The 21,763-nt window shown below is 34.2% G+C and overlaps 1 protein-coding gene across 2 annotated transcripts in view; it reads left to right on the forward strand.

The window, feature by feature from the left end:
- Positions 1-21,763, forward strand: part of LOC105202144 (glutamate receptor U1) — an 82,585-nt gene that overhangs the window by 51,139 nt on the left and 9,683 nt on the right. For both annotated transcript variants that reach the window (XM_039448106.1, XM_039448110.1), the window contains one exon: positions 18,756-19,033. In XM_039448106.1, the coding sequence (XP_039304040.1) occupies positions 18,756-19,033 (278 nt within the window). The remainder of the gene's footprint in view (positions 1-18,755; positions 19,034-21,763) is intronic.

Raw genomic sequence — 21,763 nt, forward strand, 5'->3', positions numbered from 1 at the left:
AAACGATAATGTTTGCTATGAACTATATGGCTGTTAGTTGGTTGCATCAGCAATTCTCACAAATTTTACGGACTGGACCGAAAAACACATTCGACACGCTCATAGCCTCGAGCAATATTGACATTATGGTGACAGCAAGACAAAAGAGATTGGAAGGGAAATTACGTATACAGATAGAGTTGATAGACAGAGACTGAGCAAAGATAGCATATAGACATTCAAACGTGTCCATTTAGGAATATTTCTAGACTGTCCAGAAATGTACATCCATGGAATTTGATTCTGTCCATGAGGAAATTTTCTAAACTGAGAAGTCACCACTATCTACATACTCGCAATTTATGATTAATGTAACGACTAGAGCTTATTGGTTGTTACGTTAATCATAAACTGTAAGTATGTAGAAAGATAGCGACTTCTTTGGAAAATTTTCCCATGGACAGAATCAAATTCCATGGGTGTACAATAAGGTGCATTAATGAGGTCTTTTTTCGGTGAAGATCGTGCAAAAGACACAGCAATCTTAGCCAATGAGGCAAATTCATTAAGCTAATGGCAACATATGATTGGTTAAATTGTTACAGCTCCTACGCCGAGAAAGGACCTCATTAATACACTTCATTGTGCACCCAACGTGTTTGATTCTGTCCCTGGGGAAATTTTTCAAACTGACAAGTCACCACTTTTTACATACTCGCAGTTTATAATTAAAGTAACGATTAGAGCTTATTGGTCGTTACATTAATCATGAACTGTAAGTATGTAGAAAGATAGCTTTTCAGTTTAGAAAATTTTCCCAAGGACAGAATCAAACACGCTGGGTGTACAGTTGTGAGCTAAAAAGCAACACATTTTCTTTGATGGTTTTTGGAATGTAGACTTGCTCATCGATCGGCGAAAATTACGTAATTGATTGGATCCACAGGTAAGAACCAATTACGTTCGCCGTTCGATGAGCAAGTCTACATTTTGAAAACCATCGAAGAAAATGTATTGCAATCTTCTAGCTCATGACTGTGCACAAACGGTTATTAACGCTTTCTCTAAAGAGCTTAGGCGCATTCTAGACACACACACATTGCATCAAAGTGTCCATCATATATGATTATTAAATCTGGCCTATTTAACAAGTCAGGTTTAACATTCATGCATGATGAACACCCAGATAGCACAGGAACATCTTAAACATATGATGGGGATATCGCATCAGTAGGTTACGTATATTCTGTTGTTTTATGTTGTTTTGTATTTCATGTTGTTTTCAAAATGTTTGGTGAGATTATGGGTATCAGACAACTGCGATAGCAAATCGTACTGTTTTAGTAGACAATAATACATGGAATAATACGCACATATCAAGAGTTTGCCAAGCAATGGCGACTTTTTCAAGGAAAAGTTTTACGAGATTATGAGAGAATTGGATGTCAACTATGTCATTGTGATTTTTGGAGGATTTGCAGGCTACTCATCAGATGGTGAGTATAATCTAGCAAAATGATTTTTACGTGTGTATATATGAGTATATATATATATATTTGTGTCTTTTTGCTAAGGGTAACCATGTTGAACGTTTTAGCACAAATAGCATTGAGTTTGAGTTTCATAGTAAAACTATGAACATGTCAGAGAGCGTTGGTCTCAAACAGTAAGAGGTGTTGATTCTGTTAGCAAGATTGACGTGCGTCGCAGCAATTTTCTTCAGGATGAGGTGACTTATCAGTCAGTTCGATCCTATTAGAAGTGCCAAACAAAGAGCCAAAAAGAAAGTACGAAGTCATACATGGAAATTTTGGAGTCGTAAATTGTCTTTGTTTTGTAAATAAAGCTTTAAATCTAACTGGTGGTTTGTACAAATTTTAGGCTCAGGAGCAGTGATGTGAATTGGCAGAGAGTGACAGATACGCACGATCTTTTAACATGGACCAATTGCCAGACTATGAAATGATAAGAGCTAATCATCCAGTAAATCCAAGTGACATCAAAGTATCGTGGAGCAGCATTGCTGGTCTGGACAACGTCATTCAGAAACTCAAAGAGATAGTTATCCTGCCTATACAAAGGAAGGAATAATTTGAAGATTTGCAACTAACTCGAGCACCTAAGATATTTATCATATGTTAGTCACTATCTGTGTGACTGTTTTCTTGACAGTTGTTTGTGTGTTACATAGATGTTACGACAACGATGACAGTGATATTCTGCTGAAATTATATTCTTCAATATTGTTGAAAGTGATTTCCTTGTCGTGAACGTTTAAAATTTTTATAAAGATATCTAATTTTGAAGTAGCGCAAACAGAATCTTTGCGAGCAAAGTTTATAATTCCATAGTAATAGACATAGAAGAAAATTTTACAATAAGGCGAAATAAGAGTTTTCTTCTAGACATGTTGTATCTAACGTTTGATGATAAAACCAATGGCAAGAGCGTGATTTAATTCTATTACATAAAAATTTCTATTTTACGTAAATATTTAAAACTTCAAACGTACAAAATTAAGAATAATAAAAGTTCAGTGAAGGCTTTTTTTTCTAAATTAATAATATCTAATGTTCATGTGGTTTAAGTGTACTTTTTCCACGAACATTTAAATAGTCTTAATAACGCTATGTGACTGAATTATGACATATTAGGATTGTACTTAAGACAATTTTAAATATAAAAACGGATTATGAATACCAGCTTTAATTGTAATTTTGTTATTCTTAAGTGTTTTGTTTATTTTTGTTATTTTATCATCTAAAATCATTCTTTAAATTTTCTTTTACTTATTGTTCCGTATGCAGGATAAAGAAATAAAGTTATGTTTGATTCTGTTGTAATAAATACATCTATACACGTACACAATAGACAAATACATTTTATATATATATATAAATATATATATATATATATATATATATATAAATATATATATATATATATATATATATATATATATATGTATATATATGTATATATGTATATATATACTGAATAAAGAATTTTTTATGAATATTATGTACGACCATAGAAAATATTTAAAGAAACCTTTCCGCATCAGTGAAAATCTTCATCCGCTAAGTGAGAACGTTAGATAATTGAAAGAGAAAAAATATGACAGGGCTATCTTCATCCTTATCCAATGTTGGGCGCGCATTGAGCTGAATGTAGCTGAGTGAGGAACTGTCTTTTTCTCTCGCATTGAGACTATTGAGGGGACTCTTGTTCTCTGTCTCCTTCTATTAGCTCACGCAATCGTGGCTACTTTTTTTACTCTATATATACATTCTTTTTGCAGTGTCCTAGAGACTTGTAATTTTAAGCAGATTTTCTTGTATTGGTCGAAAAACCATTTTTTAAAAAGTAAATGCAGCTGTTTAATGATATTAAAATGTCTAAGATCTAGGGTTTGCCGAGATGGGTCCAACCCATTAAACCCACCATTAAAAAATTTAATGACAATTTAATAATAGTGAAAATAAAACATTTAACATAAATTATTATAAATGTAATTTAATTTTATAAACGAAATAACTAATATATAGTAAGATTGGTGAAGGGAAAGGACACCATGAAACTTTATTTAAAATGATTTATTTGATTATAATATAAAAATAATAAGTTATTTTAAATATACTATAAGTAACAAGTATTTTTAGACTTCTTAAATTATGAAATCTTTTTTATCTCTTTTTTTAAGAAAAATAACAAATTGAACAAATTAATTAATTTTTGCTTTAATGTTTATCGTTCTTCACATTAGTTAAAAACTCCATTTTTTATAGCAATTACATTAAAAAATTTACTATATGTAACAAATTTTTTAAAACTTTAATATCCACAAGAGAAACACTTTTAACAAAAAAATCAAATAAAGAATGGTCGGATCCAAAGACTCAATTTGACATATGAAATGCCTTTTATATATAGATTTGTATACAACTATTGCATTAAATAATAAATTAAATTAAATAAATAAATAACTAAATAAATAAAAATTAGTAACTTAATAAATTAAAGGTAAACAAAAATCCGAAAAAGCTTTATTCGGCTGTTTTTTTTTTTAAACCCTTTTTCAAAGATTGCCTATGATCACACTCGAGGCTTGTTAAAAAACAAATGCAATCAATTATATTGCAATCAGTTATATTTTATTACATGCGTTGATGGTTAGAAAAATGATTTGAACGATTACAGTAAAACGATTTGATAATGAATTATTTATTTGTTGAAAAATGGCTTTTAAACCATCGCAATAAAATCTAATCAGGATTGCAGCTTTGTGGGACGCTGGAAATTCAACACAAGAAGTTGCGTGCAAGCGAAAGTTCAGTGCAGCGAAAGAACTGCCAGGAGATGGGTGCAAAAATATGAAATGGGTGAAGCTAACTTTTTTCAAGACCAGCAAAGTTTCAACATGCGCCAAAGATGTACGACTCTGGCTGAAGATGAAGCCATTATTCAGCAAATAAGAGTTAACCTTTTTTAGCCCGCAAATAAAATACCCGAAACTCTTGAACTAAACATATCGAATAGCTCAAAACCGGTTTTGTGATGTGGGAATAAAATGTCGTAAAGTTGCAAGAAAACTCCTTTTGACACCAAAGCATAGGACTCAACGAATGGATTTCGCAATAAACCATTTTTATATTACAGATGAAGAATAGTTCAAAGCAATATGGTCGGACGAAAAAACATTTTCCAGTAATAAAGATGGGTGATATTGCGTTTGGAGAAGAGACAATACCAGATATGAGTCGAATAATGTTTTGCCTTCGACGTCAAGTGGACATGTTACGGCGGCATTCTGGGCATGGATGTCAGCTGATGGTTCAAGAGACTTAGTGGAAGTCGGAAGAAATTTTAACGCTGAACAGTACGTAGATATTTTGAATAGTGTAATGCTGCCCAGTGTACGAAGACGTTACAACGAAGAAGTGCTTCCCAAAATTATTGTCGTGGAAGATAACAGCCCAATCCATACCGCTCGGAGCCTGATATGAAAAGAGCTTGATATGAATATCATCTAAAAATTCGTCGATTAAATTGGCCTGCAAGGTCTCCAGATCTCAATGTAATAGAGAATCTGTGGGCAGAGTTGGTGCGAGAGTGGACGCCCCACATTGTCCACAGAAGAGAAGATTTTTTAGAACGCGTCTTTTTAGCGTCAGCAGGAGCGTCCTGAGTATTGTCAGACAATTGTTAGTTCCATGCGTCAGAGGTTACTCGACGTATTGAACACCGAGAGATATCCTATAAATTATGAAGAGGTAACACTAATACATTAAAAGAAATTGTATTAATTATATAAAGTGTTGAGTATCTGTATCTAAATACTAAATCACAGCATTTGAATTGTTTTTCAGATATTTTCGGCACGTATTGTTACACCACGACTGCTTCACAGTTTCGGCTGTTTATAATTTGCCCTATGGTTCTTTCTATTTTCCTACGTAAGTGCATAAGTGACATTGCTCCTAAAACAACAATAGCAATAATTAATATTTAATCATATTTTAATCAGGACGCAACCTCGAGTAGCCTCTGGCGCATGAAACTAACAATTGCCTAGTAATACTCAGAACGCTATTGCAGATTGGCCCACGCAAGATAAACTCGCTTTAAAAGATCTTCTCCTCTGTGGACAAAGTGGAGCGTCCACTCTCTCACCATCTCTGCCCACAGATTCTCTATTACGTTGAGATCTGGAGACGTCGCAGGCCAATTCAGTCGACGAATTTCTGGATGATCTTCATACCAAGCTCTGGTGATTTGAGCGCTATAGTAGATTGGGCTTTTGTTTTCCACGACAATAATTCTGGGAAGCTCTTCTTCAATGTAACGTCCTTGTACACTAAGCAGCATTACACCATTCAAAATATCTATGTACTGCTCAGCGTTAAAATTTCTTCCAATTTCCACTAAGCCTACTAGACTGTCATTTGACATTCGTACCCAGAATATCGCCATGACATGTCCGTGACTTAACGTCGAAATCGAAACATTATTCGGCTCATGGTATTGTCTGGTATTGTCTGTTCTTCAGATGCGACATCGCCCATCTTTATCACTGGAAAATGTTTTTTCGTCTATCCATATTACTTTTAACCATTCTTCATCTGTAATATAAAGATGATTTATTGCGAAATCCATTCGTTGAGTCCTATGCTTTGGTGTCAAAAGGAGTTTTCTTGCAACTTTACGACATTTTATTCCCACATCACAAAACCGGTTTTGAGCTATTCGATATGTTTAGTTCAAGAGTTTCGGGTATTTTATTTGCGGGCTAAAAAAGGTTAACTCTTATTTACTGAATAATAGCTTCATTTTCAGCCGGAGCCATGCATCTTGGGAGCATGTTGGAACATTGTTGGTCTTAAAACAAATCAGCTTCAGCCATTTCATACTTCTACACCCATCTCCTGGCAGTTTTACGCTGCATTGAACTTGCGTGACAAATTCTTGTACTGTTTTTCTAGCGGCCCAGAGATAGATTGTATTTTCCAACAAAAATGTGAAAAGAAAAATGTTAAAATAAGAAAAATTAAAAACAATGTAATTAAATAAAGTTTTATGATGTCTTTTTCTTTCACTAATCTTATTATATATTATTTCTTTCATTTATAAAATTAAATTATATTTATAATAATTTATAATAAATGTTTCATTTTCACTATTATTAAATTGACATTGAATTTTTTGATGGTGGGTTTTAATAGGGTCGAACCATCTCGGCAAACCCTGGAGCTTAGACATTTCAATATCATTAAACAGCTGCATTTATTTTTTTAAAAATGGGTCTTTGACCAATACAAGAAAATCTGCTTAGAATTACAAGTCTCTAGGACACTGCAAAGAGATTGCATACATAGAGTGAAAAAGATAGCCACGAATGCATGAGCTAATAGAAAGAGACAGAGAACGAGAGACCCCTCAATAGTCTCAATGCGAGAGAAAAAGATAGCTCCCTGCTCACCTACATTCAGCTCAATGCGCACCCAACATTAGATAAGGATGATGATGGTCCTTTCATATTTTCTCTCTTTCAATTATCTAACGTACCCACTTAGCAGATGAAGCTTTTCACTGATGCGGAAAGGTTTCTTTAAATATTTTCTATGTATGTACATAATATTCATAAAAAATTCTTTATTTAGTTTACATATAAGTTTATAAAGACGGACAATTATTCAATATTAAACATACATATATAATGTATTTGTTTAGTGTGTACGTGTATAGATGTATTTATTATAACAGAATCAAACATAAATTTCTTTCATTAACCCGTATACAGAACAATAAGTAAGAAAAAAATTAAAGAATGATTCTACATGATAAAATAACAAAAATAAAGAAAACACTTAAGAATAACAAAATTACAATGAAAGCTGGTATTCATAATCTGTTTTTATATTTAAGATTGTCTTAAGTACAATTCTAATATGTCATAATTCAGTCACATAGCGTTATTAAGACTATTTAAATGTTCGTAGAAAAAGTACATTTAAACCACATGAACATTAGATATTATTAATTTAGAAAAAGAAAGCCTTCACTAAACTTTTATTATTCTTAATTTTGTACGTTTGAAGTTTTAAATATTTACGTAAAAGAGAAATTTTTATGTAATAGAAATAAATCACGTTCTTGCCATTGGTTTTATCATCAACGTTAGATACAACATGTCCAGAAGGAAACTCTTATTTCGCCTTATTGTAAAATTTTCTTCTATGTCTATTACTATGGAATTATAAACTTCGCTCGCGATGATTCTATTTGCGCTATTTCAGCATTATATATCTTCATAAAAATTTTAAACATTCACGACAAGGAAACTACTTTCAACAATATTGAAGAGTATAATTTCAGCAGAATATTACTTACTTCGTTGTCGTAACATCTATGTAACATACAAAGAACTGTCAGGAAAACAGTGACACAGACAGCGACTAACACATGATAAATTTCTTAGGTGCTCGAGTTAGTTGCGAATCTTCAAATTATTCCTTCCTTTGTATAGGCAGGATAACTCTCTTTGAGTTTCTGAATGACGTTGTCCAGACCAGCAATGCTGCTCCATGATACTTTGATATCATTTGGATCTACTAGATGATTAGCTATTATCATTTCATAGTCTGTCAATTGGTCATTTCAAAAAATCGTGCGTATATGTCACTCTCTGCCAATTTACATAACTGCTCCTAAGTCTAAAATTTGTACAAACCATCAGTTAGATTTAAAGCTTTATGTGCAAAACGAAGACAATTTACAACTCCAAAATTTCTTTGAAAAGGTGTATGATTTCGTACTTTCTTTTTGGCTCTTTGTTTGGCACTTCTAATAGGATCGAACTGACTGATAAGCCATCTCATGCTGAAGAAGATGCTGCGACGCACGTCAATCTTGCTAATAGCATCAACACCTCTTACTGTGTGAAACCAACAAGCGTTTAACATTGTTACTCTTAGCAAAAAGGCACAAATATATATATACAGGGTGAGTCAGAAAGACCACTTGTCCTTTCTCAGACATATTCGTAATCGAATTCTGAGACGATTTTTCCTTTGGCAAAAATTTATCTGGAGCTTAGTTTTTGAATTATAGAAAGAAATAGTTAGCGTGTGACGAGTCGGATACAAGAGGTAGGCAGGGGCGGCGCAACTCAGCGTTCCGCGCGGCGCGGCGGCGCCCCTGCCTAGCTCTTGTATTCGACCCGTCACACGCTATTTTTCTTTGCAACTCAAAAACTAAACTCCAGATAAATTTTTGCCAAAGGAAAAATCGTTTCCGTGAGGCTTGCCATTGCACTTAGATAACACAATAGTACACGGACAACACATTCACATTAAAATTTTCTCTCTCTCTCTCTCTCTCTCTCTCGCTTTAATTATGCTATCTTTAACTTGAAAATAATCTTCTAATAATTGTAATAAAAGAAATGACAGAACTTTTTATAGAAATAAAGAACAGAGTAATTACATGAAGCCTACAAGAATATTTGCATGTAGGATTTTAAAAAACAATCAAAATATTTTTTTTTATAAGAAACGCGACTGTACTCGACATTTAGATAATTAAGAACACATGAAGTAAAACAAAGTTAATCACGATTTAAGAGTACAAATTACTATTGCGTTGTAGAGCTACAATTTCAATCTCTAGCTTCTTGAGAGAAAAACGGATAAATAATTTTAAGTTGTATCTATCATTATTCAAAACAGGAGTGTATTATAATAAATGTATGCTCGCGAATATAAAATTTAATACAAATGGAATTACTTAAATATTATTTTCCAATTAAAAATAGCATATTTAAAATGCATGAGAAGAGAAGGAAGGAGAGGGGGAGAGAGAGAGAGAGAGAGTGAGAGCGGGGGGGCGCGTTCGAACAAGTTTAAGCATGTTTACTCACGAATCCATCCTGTACGGCGATCAGCTTATTGTTTCCACGATGCGACAGTTCCACTTGAATCGAAATTTGTCCTTGAAGAGAAATTTATCTCTCAGAGTTATTTCACATTTTATCACTTTTACTCTATTTGCTCACTTGATCGATTAACGACGAACAACGAACAACGAACCGATCGATCGATTTTATTTATCACTACGAATCACTACGAATTAACCGCTACTAATCATTCGACGCGTTAAAACACGTTACTCGAAGCAACACGTGTTTACGTTACGAGCACACAACACGTGTTTACTCGACGATAGCAAGCAGTCGACTGGATGTTATGATGCGGTAACAGTGGTGCCATAAATAAAAACGCGGCAAAATTAAAATATTGAATATTACTATACGACTTACATTTTATAAATAATAAAAAATAAAAAATAAAATATTTAGAAAAAATTGATTTTGATAAAATCAATTCTTAAATATTTTGAATAAATAATAATTACCTTGATAAAGTCATTAATCATACAATTTTCAATAAATAATATTAAACATGCATTTGCAATTTATTAGAAAAATATGTGCGTAAACACGTGTTGTAACGTAAACACGTGTTTCTTCGAGTAACGTGTTTTAACGCGTCGAATGATTAGTAGCGGTTAATTCGTAGTGATTCGTAGTGATAAATAAAATCGATCGATCGGTTCGTTGTTCGCTGTTCGTCGTTAATCGATCAAGTGAGCAAATAGAGTAAAAGTGATAAAATGTGAAATAACTCTGAGAGATAAATTTCTCTTCAAGGACAAATTTTGATTCAAGTGGAACTGTCGCATCGTGGAAACAATAAGCTGATCGCCGTACAGGATGGATTCGTGAGTAAACATGCTTAAACTTGTTCGAACGCGCCCCCCCGCTCTCTCTCTCTCTCTCTCTCTCTCTCCCCCTCTCCTTCCTTCTCTTCTCATGCATTTTAAATATGCTATTTTTAATTGGAAAATAATATTTAAGTAATTCCATTTGTATTAAATTTTATATTCGCGAGCATACATTTATTATAATACACTCCTGTTTTGAATAATGATAGATACAACTTAAAATTATTTATCCGTTTTTCTCTCAAGAAGCTAGAGATTGAAATTGTAGCTCTACAACGCAATAGTAATTTGTACTCTTAAATCGTGATTAACTTTGTTTTACTTCATGTGTTCTTAATTATCTAAATGTCGAGTACAGTCGCGTTTCTTATAAAAAAAAGTATTTTGATTGTTTTTTAAAATCCTACATGCAAATATTCTTGTAGGCTTCATGTAATTACTCTGTTCTTTATTTCTATAAAAAGTTCTGTCATTTCTTTTATTACAATTATTAGAAGATTATTTTCAAGTTAAAGATAGCATAATTAAAGCGAGAGAGAGAGAGAGAGAGAGAGAAAATTTTAATGTGAATGTGTTGTCCGTGTACTATTGTGTTATCTAAGTGCAATGGCAAGCCTCACGGAAACGATTTTTCCTTTGGCAAAAATTTATCTGGAGTTTAGTTTTTGAGTTGCAAAGAAAAATAGCGTGTGACGGGTCGGATACAAGAGCTAGGCAGGGGCGCCGCCGCGCCGCGCGGAACGCTGAGTTGCGCCGCCCCTGCCTACCTCTTGTATCCGATCCGTCACACGCTAACTATTTCTTTCTATAATTCAAAAACTAAGCTCCAGATAAATTTTTGCCAAAGGAAAAATCGTCTCAGAATTCGATTACGAATATGCCTGAGAAAGGACAAGTGGTCTTTCTGACTCACCCTGTATATATACAGGGTGTTTCAGACCACCAGTACACCCCTTTTCTCTTCGCAGGATTAGGACCAATCAAAAATATGTTCGGACGAAAGTTGTAGGGTTTCAAGAGATCTATTCAATGATCTTATCAGTTTGACCTTGGATGGCGTCGCCAAGGTCAGATCGAAATCACATTAAGTTTTTTAAATGAAACATCCTATTTTTGATTCCAGAATCTAATAGCTGGTGTCAAGACCTTTCCAAAACACTACAAGAAAGTTTATTTTCGTTGACTACTTTCCGAGTTGTGCGGCTTGAAAGTTACACTACCGCCAACACCATGTAAATAACAATATAAAATCACACGTTACGCAGAAAGCCGTGCAGCCGACACAAAGAAAGTAAACACGCGAGCCGGGCCAACAAAAACAGATCATGAAAAATCGTGAAAGTTAGCTGTCGCGACCGTAGATAGTCACATACATATGTATGTCATAATATTATGTAATTACATTATTACTTTAACGGTAGCACACGAGCAATAACGAGCGCGGCTTTCTGCGTAACGATGTCTAACTCGTGATTTTATACATATTGTTATTTGCATAGGATGTAGTAGAGATGTAGTAGAGTTCACCACAACGCTATTGTGACTCAACTCAACACGAGTGACAATAACTCTCAAACTTGTCACCTACGTCTTCAATAACCGTCATATCAGTATCAATCGCGCAACAAAAATCCGACCCTCTTTATTAGTCTAGGTTTATTTAGCCATGTCCTATTCCAATGAAGAAGCATATGATATGCTGCTAATTTTAGGTGAGTGTCGAGGTACATTCATTGCAGCGGAAAGATTGTGGCGGGAACGTTATCCTGATCGGACTCCTCACTCGCGAAATGTTTTTTCACGTTTGGCTAAACGAATCAAAATTAAAGGTGTCGTTCAGCCTCAACATAACAGAGGTACACAAATTCGTCGTCCGATTATGGATGAAAGAACAGTGGAAATTCTTGCATCGACAGAATTGAATCCTTATGATTCTTTAAGACGACGAGAACAAGATTCTGGTGTTAGTAAAATCAGTGTTTGGCGCATTCTAAAAAATAACAAATTTCACCCTTACAGAATGTCTGTTCATCAAGCGTTGAATTATAACGATATTAGACAGAGACTTGTATTTTGCAACTTTATAAGACAGCAACCACTTGATTTCCACTTGAAAATTTTATTTTCTGACGAATGTACACTTAAAAGTGATGGATCTGTTAATACTTGGAACTCTCGTTATTGGGCACAAAATAATCCTCACTGGTTGAGAGAAGTAGATCATCAAACCATTTGGAAAGTCAATGTTTGGTGTGGAATTATTGGAAGTCAAATCATAAGTCCTGTTTTCTTTGACGAAAATCTAAACGGTGATAGATATTCCGCCTTGATAATGACAGATCTTCCTGTCTTACTAGAAAATATTCCTCTGCAATTGCGCCTGAACATGTGGTTCTAACAAGATGCATGTCCGTCTCATAAATCGAGAGTTGCTCGTGCGGCATTAAATACTATGTTCCCCGACAAGTGGATAAGCAAATACGGTCCAATCAATTATCCACCCCAATCACCAGATCTCACCGTCCTTGATTATTATTTCTGGGGAAGGATAAAAAACTTGGTCTATCATGAACGTCCGACTACGAGGGATAATATGATTCGTAGAATAAGTGAAGCAATTCGATCCTTACGTGCCGAGGAAATTCTTCGAGCAACCAATGATTTTCAAAATAGAGTTGATGCTTGCATCGCAGAGAATGGTGCTCACTTTGAACATTTAGTCGCTTAACAAAACATACACTCATTCATTCCCGAACGTGAGAGGCAAGGGGACTCACGTGAATCAAGCACCCCAAATGTGAGAGGCAAGGGGACTCACGTGAATCAAGCACCCCAAACGTGAGAGGCAAGGGGACTCACGTGAATCAAGCAGCCCAATGGGATGAAATTCTCGTCACGTCCACGTCGTTCATTCTGGATAATGCTAAGCACGGGAAAATGCATACAGTCAATCTGGACATGATTGATCATCAAACATAATCAATCCAGTTAATAAACAAAAGCAGAGTACATAAAACTTTGACTCCCCTTTTCCTCCCCCATACACATACGCATGCACGTATGCACACACCCACACACAAGATTAAATCCGACTAAGTAACCACCACATGGTACATCTTGAGTAATGCTGATGCTGGCGGTAGTGTAACTTTCAAGCCGCACAACTCGGAAAGTAATCAACGAAAATAAACATTCTTATAGTGTTTTGGAAAGGTCTTGACACCAGCTATTAGATTCTGGAATCAAAAATAGGGTGTTCCATTTAAAAAACTTAATATGATTTCGATCTGACCTTGGCGACGCCATCCAAGGTCAAACTGATAAGATCATTGAATAGATCTTTTGAAACCCTACAACTTTCGTCTGAACATATTTTTGATTGGTCCTAATCCTGCGAAGAGAAAAGGGGTGTACGGGTGGTCTGAAACACCCTGTATATACATGTAAAAATTATTGTGCTAGATTATACTCACCATCTGATGAGTAGCCTGCGAGTCCTCCAAAAATCACAATGACATAGTTGATATCTAATTCTCTTATAATCTCGTAAGACTTTTCCTTGAAAAAGTCGCCATTGCTTGGCAAACTCTTTATATGTGCGTATTATTCCATATATTATTGTTTACTAAAATAGTACGATTTGCCATCGCAGTTGTCTTATACCTATAATCTCACCAAACATTCTGAAAACAACATGAAATAATATAATATAATTAATTTAATTAATAATATAAATAATAATATAATTAATAATATAATTTTATCGTTTCCTTACAAGTTTTCTTTCAATTTCAAATTGCAAAATATTTTTTTTTATTTTTTAATAAATTGCAACATATACTACATTATATATTAGCAATTACTGGAAAAATTACAGACTATGGCTTTTTTTCGTATGACCATAATATCCCACTTTACCTTACATTAATGTAACTTTAAATATTGAATTACGTATATTAATATGTTTCATTTATTTTTAAGGTATAATTTTCATTCATTTCTTGACTTTTCTATTATTAATTTGCGTATGTACAGTTTGTGCCAGGTATGCCTGGGGTCCGATTCTAGGGTCCACGTTTTGTTCTTAGTTGTTTTTACGTTTATGACTATTATAAGTGGATGCTGCTTTAGCGATCATGAATGTATCGTAGTGTTAGTAAATTATGTTTTGACAGCCGGCCGATGTAACCTCAGTTTTGATTGGTGAAATCTCAGAAATATTCCAAAGCTTAATTAAAAAGAATCGGATCAAAGCCTTTGATAATTATCGTTACAAACACTGTTGACTATCCTTACATTTATTAAAGAATACGGTAATGTCTCGCACCAAGTCTTATTATTACCTGTAATCGTCAGAAAAACAGCTCACAAAGTATATTTTCTTATTGTCAAATAATAACAATTTTTTATTTTCAAAACTACAACTTATCTGATATATCAAAGGCTTCGATCCGTTTCTTTTCAATTAAGCTTTGGAATATTTCGGAGATTTCACCGATCAAAACTGAGGTTACATCGGCCGGCTGTCAAAACATAATTTACTAACACTACGATACATTCATGATCGTTGACGCAGCATCCGCTTATAATAGTCATAAAGGTAAAAACAACTAAGAACAAAACATGAACCCTAGAATCGGACCCCAGGCATACCTGGCACGAACTGTACTGACCAAGCTAATGAAACAGTTTATACTGTTCTTATTTTTATTTCTCTTGATATTCTTTTCTTCTCTTCACTTTCACTTACACACATTTACAACTTCTCTGTTCTTATTCTGTTTTTATCACTTGCTTTGGCATGTTCTATATTATTTGTACTACTAAGATGAATGAAAAAGATCATCACTTTCCTTGTTTCCACATCAAAATTTTTATCTAAGGAAGTACTTTACATAATTTCGAAATCCCTTCTTGACAAATTTGTATAACCTTCATTTTTTTATTTTGTCTATTTCGTGAAATAATGTTAATTGTGGCTGACTTCATATTTTGGAACATATTAGGTTATTTGGACAGTAATTTCGTTTTTTCCCAACAAAGGGCATTTTCACACTTAAGCCGCATAATCATTATGTATTTTGACAGCTGATATAGCAAGGCTTGCTTGTGAAAAAGTTCGATTGATTCTACGCAGTAGTTTTTGTTTGGTGCCCTATCAAATATGAAAGGTAAAAAGCAGCATTGTCGGCATATTTTATTTTTTTTATTATCGAAAAAGTAAAAATGCTATTCAAGCAAGAAAAAAGTTATCCGATGTGTATGACGAAGATGGGGAGGGTTCCGATAGTGCACATCCCGATAGCCCACCAACCAATCATCTTGACTTACGAGGTGTGTTCAAAAAGTATCGCGAATTTTGAATTTTCGCGGGTTACGTATATTCGAATTTCGATCTTTTTGTGGCGTTATGTTGGTACTCATGTCTCTCACTTATGCCGACAAGCTCGGCCATTTTGAATGTTCACTTAATTGTTGACAGCTGCTTTGCTTGCACGTGTTTTGGATCGTCTTCGATTTTTACCTATTCAAAAAAATGGATCAAAGAACCTGTATCAAATTTTGTGTGAAAAACGAAATTAAGTGCGCGGATGCATTCCGAATGTTGACTGTGGCATACGGAGAAGCTACCTTGGACCGAAGCAACGTTTATCGGTGGTACAAAATGTTCTCAGAAGGCCGAGAAGATGTGAACGACGAAGAGCGTGCCGGACGCCCGAGCACTTCAACAACAGACGAAAAAATTAATGAAGTGGAGAAAATGGTATTGGCCAATCGTCGAATCACCGTTAGAGAAGTTGCTGAGGACCTAAACATATCGATTGGCTCGTGCCATTCGATTTTTATCAATGATTTGGGCATGAGACGGGTCGCCGCGAAATTCGTACCAAAATTGCTCAATTGCGACCAAAAACAGCATCGCATGAACATTGCTAATGAGATGTTGGACTCTGTCCGCGACGACCCAAATTTGCTCCAGAGGGTCATAACTGGTGACGAATCGTGGGTTTATGGTTATGACGTGGAAACCAAAGCTCAATCATCTCAATGGAAGCTGCCGCACGAACCAAGACCGAAAAAAGCGCGCCAAGTTCGGTCGAATGTGAAAGTTTTGCTGACAGTTTTCTTCGATTGCAGGGGCGTGGTGCATCATGAGTTCTTGCCACAGGGTAGAACGGTCAATAAGGAATATTACCTGCAAGTTATGCGCAATTTGCGCGAAGCAATCCGCCAGAAACGCCTGGATTTGTGGAAGAACAAAAATTGGCTTTTGCACCACGATAACGCCCCTACTCACACATCGTTGCTTGTGCGCGACTTTTTGGCCAAAAACAACACACTAATGATGCCGCAGCCACCGTATTCCCCAGATCTGGCCCCCTGTGACTTTTTCTTGTTCCCTAAACTGAAGAGGCCCATGAAAGGACGACGTTACGCTACGCTTGACGAGATAAAGACGGCATCGAAGGAGGAGCTGAACAAGATAAAAAAAAATGATTTTTTGAAGTGCTTCGAAGATTGGAAAAACCGTCGGCACAAGTGTATAATATCTCATGGGGATTACTTTGAAGGGGACAAAATAGATATTCATGAATAAATAAATACTTTTTGAAAAAACACAAAATTCGCGATACTTTTTGAACACACCTCGTATCTAACCCAACCTACGGAAAATCTCTAGGCATCTGCCATTGTGAGTGGTTTGTGTGCTATTGGGATGTGCGCTATCGGGACTCTCCAACAAAGATGTATTGATAGAACGCCAGTGCCAAAACTGGTTTGCAATTTTGATATTGAAGGTGCACCACGTTCTGGAAAGCCAATTGAAGCTGATGAAAACACAATAAAGGTAATAATTGATACAAACCGGCGAATAACAACTCGTGAGATCACTGAGAGATTAGGTTTATCGAATTCGACCGTTCATTCGACCGATTATTTTAAACGCCTAGATTTAAGGCTGGTTTACAATGAGTTGCAAAGTATAGTTGCAAATCGCGAGTGGCTCTAGTTGCCAGTCGCAAGTTGTAAATAATTTCAACGCCTAATCTACATTTGAATGTGGAAATTGTCGAAAGGTGCAAATTGAATGTTTGGTTAAACGAGATATGTGAGCACCAGACATTCAAGGTATCACTACCGAAAATTGTCCTAGCACAAATCACATTTGTCGTAATTTGTGCCGCGCTCCGCTACGCTCTTTCAATTCACTTTATAAGGTTAAGGTGGTGCGATCGCCAGTTGCTGTCGCCAAAGTTAAAAGTTGGCCAACTCTCGTTTAGCAACCGCGACAGTCCGTTGCCACAGAAAATAACGCTAGTTCTTTGCAACTGGCGACGGAGCGTTTGCAACTCATTGTAGAATAGCCTTTTAATCTCAAAGCTCGACATATGGGTTTTTTATGTTCTTACGAAAAAAATCTGTGACATCTGTGATTTGCTTCTCAAACGTCAAGAAAATGAACTATTTTTGAAGCTCATCATTACTGGAGACGAGGAATGGGTTATCTACAACAATGTTAAACGCAAGAGATCATGGAGTAAAAAAGATGAACCGGTTCGAAGCACTTCGAAAGCCAATATTCATAAAAAAAGGTGATGCTATCTGTTTGATGGGATTTCAAAAGAATCTTTTTTTTTTGAGCTTCTACCGGACAACACAACGCTCAATTCTGAAGTGTACTGTCATCACCTGGACAAATTGAATAATTCATTTAAACAGAAAAGGCCAGAATTGATTAATAGAAAAGGTGTAGTGTTCCACCAAGATAATGCGAGACCTCATACAAGTTTGGTAACTCGTCGAAAGCTTTTACAGTTTGGATGGGATATAGTCACCATATTCTCCAGATCTGGCACCTTCTGATTATTATTTGTTCCGGTCTCTACAAAATTTTTTAGACGTAAAACCTTTACTTTAAATAAGGAAGTCAAAAATCATTTGGAGTATTTTACCAGCAAAAAACAAAAATTTTATGAGCGTGGAATCATGCTACTGCTAGAAAGATGGCAAAAGGTATTGGACCAAAACAGACAATATATATAATTCAATAAAATATTTATTTATTATAAAAAAATTGTCTTTTATTTTTATAAAAAAAAAACGAAATTACTTTTCAAACAACCTACCATAATATTAATGTTCTTGTTTGTACCAATCAACTTAATCACAAAGATATCTCATCGCTGCGCGCTATCAATTAAAAATTAAAATATGACTGAATAAAGACAAATACGATATGATATTCCTATTGATAAGCCAATTATGTTTTTATTAAGAAAAAAAGTAAAACTGGCTTGATATCAAGTCGATTGTTTGGTAATATAACTTTAGTCTTACAGTATTTGTTAACGGTATTATAATTATTGCTTAACTGTACTATTCTTAATTTATTGATATTATAAAATAGATAACATAAACAATTTGCTTGGCTTTTTACTGTTTTACAGAATTGTAAATTAAAAAGTTTTAATTTTTTTTCTATTGGAATACAGTCTACTGGAATACAAGATCCCATCAGAAAGGCAATGGTGAAGAAAATTGAACCGGAAGGACGCAAAGCGAATTGGATGAGTCTGGAAGAAGGGGTACGCCGTATAAGAAGTGAAACTTTTGCGTTTCATGGCATACAAAGCCCAATATATCATGTCATACAACGCACGTATCAGGAAGCTGAGAAATGTGGTTTAACCGAGATCGATTATTTGAATACGATATATCCAGCTTTTACGATACAGAAACACTCGCGTTATTTGGAAATAATAAAAAATGGGTAAGTCAACTTGTCACAATTTCAAATAGGGGAAGATAAAAAAAACAAAGTGGGATAGTAAGACGGGGTATCCCCTATATATCACAATTGAGCATATGCTTTAGATGTGTTTTTTAGCCGTTAAAAGTTTTTAATAAGCCAGCATAGTAGGCAGTTGCGTTATTGAGTTAGACGATAATTTATATCTTTTCGCTATTTCTTTGCGATTTTATCTCATTTTTTCACTTATGACATTTGTATTACGTTACAATAGTTCTCTTGTAAATGTGTTTCTGAGACAATATTTAACAAACTATATAAATGTTATGTACTACTTTTGTAAACATTATTTGGAAAATTATTGATATTATTTTGATTAGACGAAAAGGGGCAAGATGAAGTAGAGGAAAATAAAACAACTGTGCGCAGTAAGATTGTGAACATCCTGTCTAGCAATTAATCACAGCCACTTATAAAGCAACATTTCTCTTTACACGGCCAATTAGAGACAATCGAGTGTCACATAAATAGACCTACGTCTGATGACCTCATCTATAATAACTTTCATTTTATGTATCGGTTAATAAACAAATTAAGAAATAAGCCTGTCTACTAAGGGAAATAAATCATGGGCTGCAGAACAATACAACCAAGATGAGATGTTTAAGTCGATAAGAAAGCATTAATTCTTTGACTATACATGGATTTGAAACATTCGACAAATATATCCTGTTTTAAATTGGGTATTAAACGCATAGAGCATTATTTGTCCTTGTTTATTAAATAAGGACGCACGTCTCACATAGAACACAATACTTGTTAAATGTTGACTGGATGGATGTTCCTGCTAATTATTAAGGATTTCATGAATATTAAATTTACAGCCATTGGACATTTTGTATATCCAAATGCTTCTAATTTAAGATCTTTTAAATATTTATTGGGTATCCAATTTAATATCCACTAGATATCCATGATCTATCTATTGAACATCTAACTCAATATCCACTTGATATCAATGATGGCGTATTTGTTAGATATCTAACTCAATGTCCGCTAAATATCCAGTTGAAATCTAGTAGCTATTACCAGTGGTGGATTTAGACTATCTTACAACTTAGGCCCGGTATTTCTTGGCGCCTTTTTAGGACATAACTTAGTATTTATTGAGTCTTATAAATTATAACAATACCTTTGTCGCCGCAAATTGATTGATTAACTTGTCGCAATTAAATTTTTGTAACAATTCTGCATGAATAATTAATATAGCAAAAGCGTTTAATTTTTTCTGATTCTTGCTTGTAAATAACTTTTTACTCTTTTTAAAGTTGAAAATAAATGTTTATTTGAACAGTCCAATGAAATACTATAAAAATTTTTTAAGTGATTTCAATATTTAGATACACTTTGTGTAAGTTTTTTCTTAAAATCTTACTCAATTGTTAAATTGTAATGAAATTTTGATTTCCTTTGTGAACAATTAACAAATATACTTGCTAAAATAAAACTTTGCTAAATGAACCAATCGGGGCAACAATTATTGAATTTTACTCGACAATGAAAGGATTGAATTACCGTGACCGAAATTGATGGAAGGAGCAAGTGATTGCTCACACGTGTGCAACAACAGCAATATCAGTTGTAGTAGTTAATAAAGTGTTAAAATGCTTGGAAGTTGGACATTTTATAAGGTTTGGAAAAAGGAGTAGAATTGATCAAAAGGAGATAGAGATTTGATTTGTGGAAACTTTTGTGATATTATATTTTTATTTCATTTCAAAAATTCGACATGTTCCTAGGATAGTTCATCAACGCCTCTTAGCAATCATCTTTCCAAATGATTTTTCATTAGTTAGTTCTCCGTCTTCCCCCGAGTTTTCTTAATTCTAAGAGGGGCGAATTATTGTATCACCCAATCGCTCAAGGAATTCCTTATTAATCGATTTCCCCTTTTTGGAGACTTTCAACCCTGATTTTTCATATCATTTATTTACATAGGATTTGTTTTCTATATCGCTAATGTTGGTGATTCGTGACAAAGCGCACTTGAACCAATATTGCACTTGAACCAATAAAGACAAAGCCATAAATTTTAATTTATAGTTTTAATATTTCTTGTCTGACGTCGTGATTCAATTTTATTTCCTACTAGTACGAGACTTACAAAGGAATTGTCACGGGTGTCCAACGCCGATTTAATTCTTCTTGAAATATGTTGTTAAACACGAGAATTTCAGAGACCTGTTTATTTATATCGACAAAATCTCATGTTTAAGGGGTGAAACGCCTTTTAAAAAAAATCGGTATTTTTTTTTTAAGGTAAATTTCGTCAAAAGTAGAAGAGACATAAAAAAATTTTTTTAGCAAAAATTGTACGGTTTAAAGTTATAAAAAAAAATTTTTTTGTTTTGTTTAACAAAATGCTCTTACCTAAAGATATTTTTAAATTTTTTAAATTATTTTCAGCCAAATTAAAAATTATTCTTTTTTTAAATTCAACCCTGTATAATAAAATTTGAAAAATTTAAAAAAAACTTTTGATGGTGGAGGTATTTTGTTAAATAAAACAAAAAATTTTTTCTCTACAACTTTAAAGTACTTTTTAAACCGTATAAATTTTATTTAAAAAATTTTTTTGTCTTTTTTACTTTCTACGGTATTCGTCCCGGAAGAGAAATACCGTCTTTTCAAAGGGTGTTTCACCCACTAAAAATGAGATTTAACCGATATAAAAATATACGGGTCTTTTAG

The sequence above is a fragment of the Solenopsis invicta genome, chromosome 1 (assembly GCF_016802725.1).
Source record: "Solenopsis invicta isolate M01_SB chromosome 1, UNIL_Sinv_3.0, whole genome shotgun sequence".
Classification (NCBI taxonomy): Eukaryota; Metazoa; Arthropoda; class Insecta; order Hymenoptera; family Formicidae; genus Solenopsis; species Solenopsis invicta.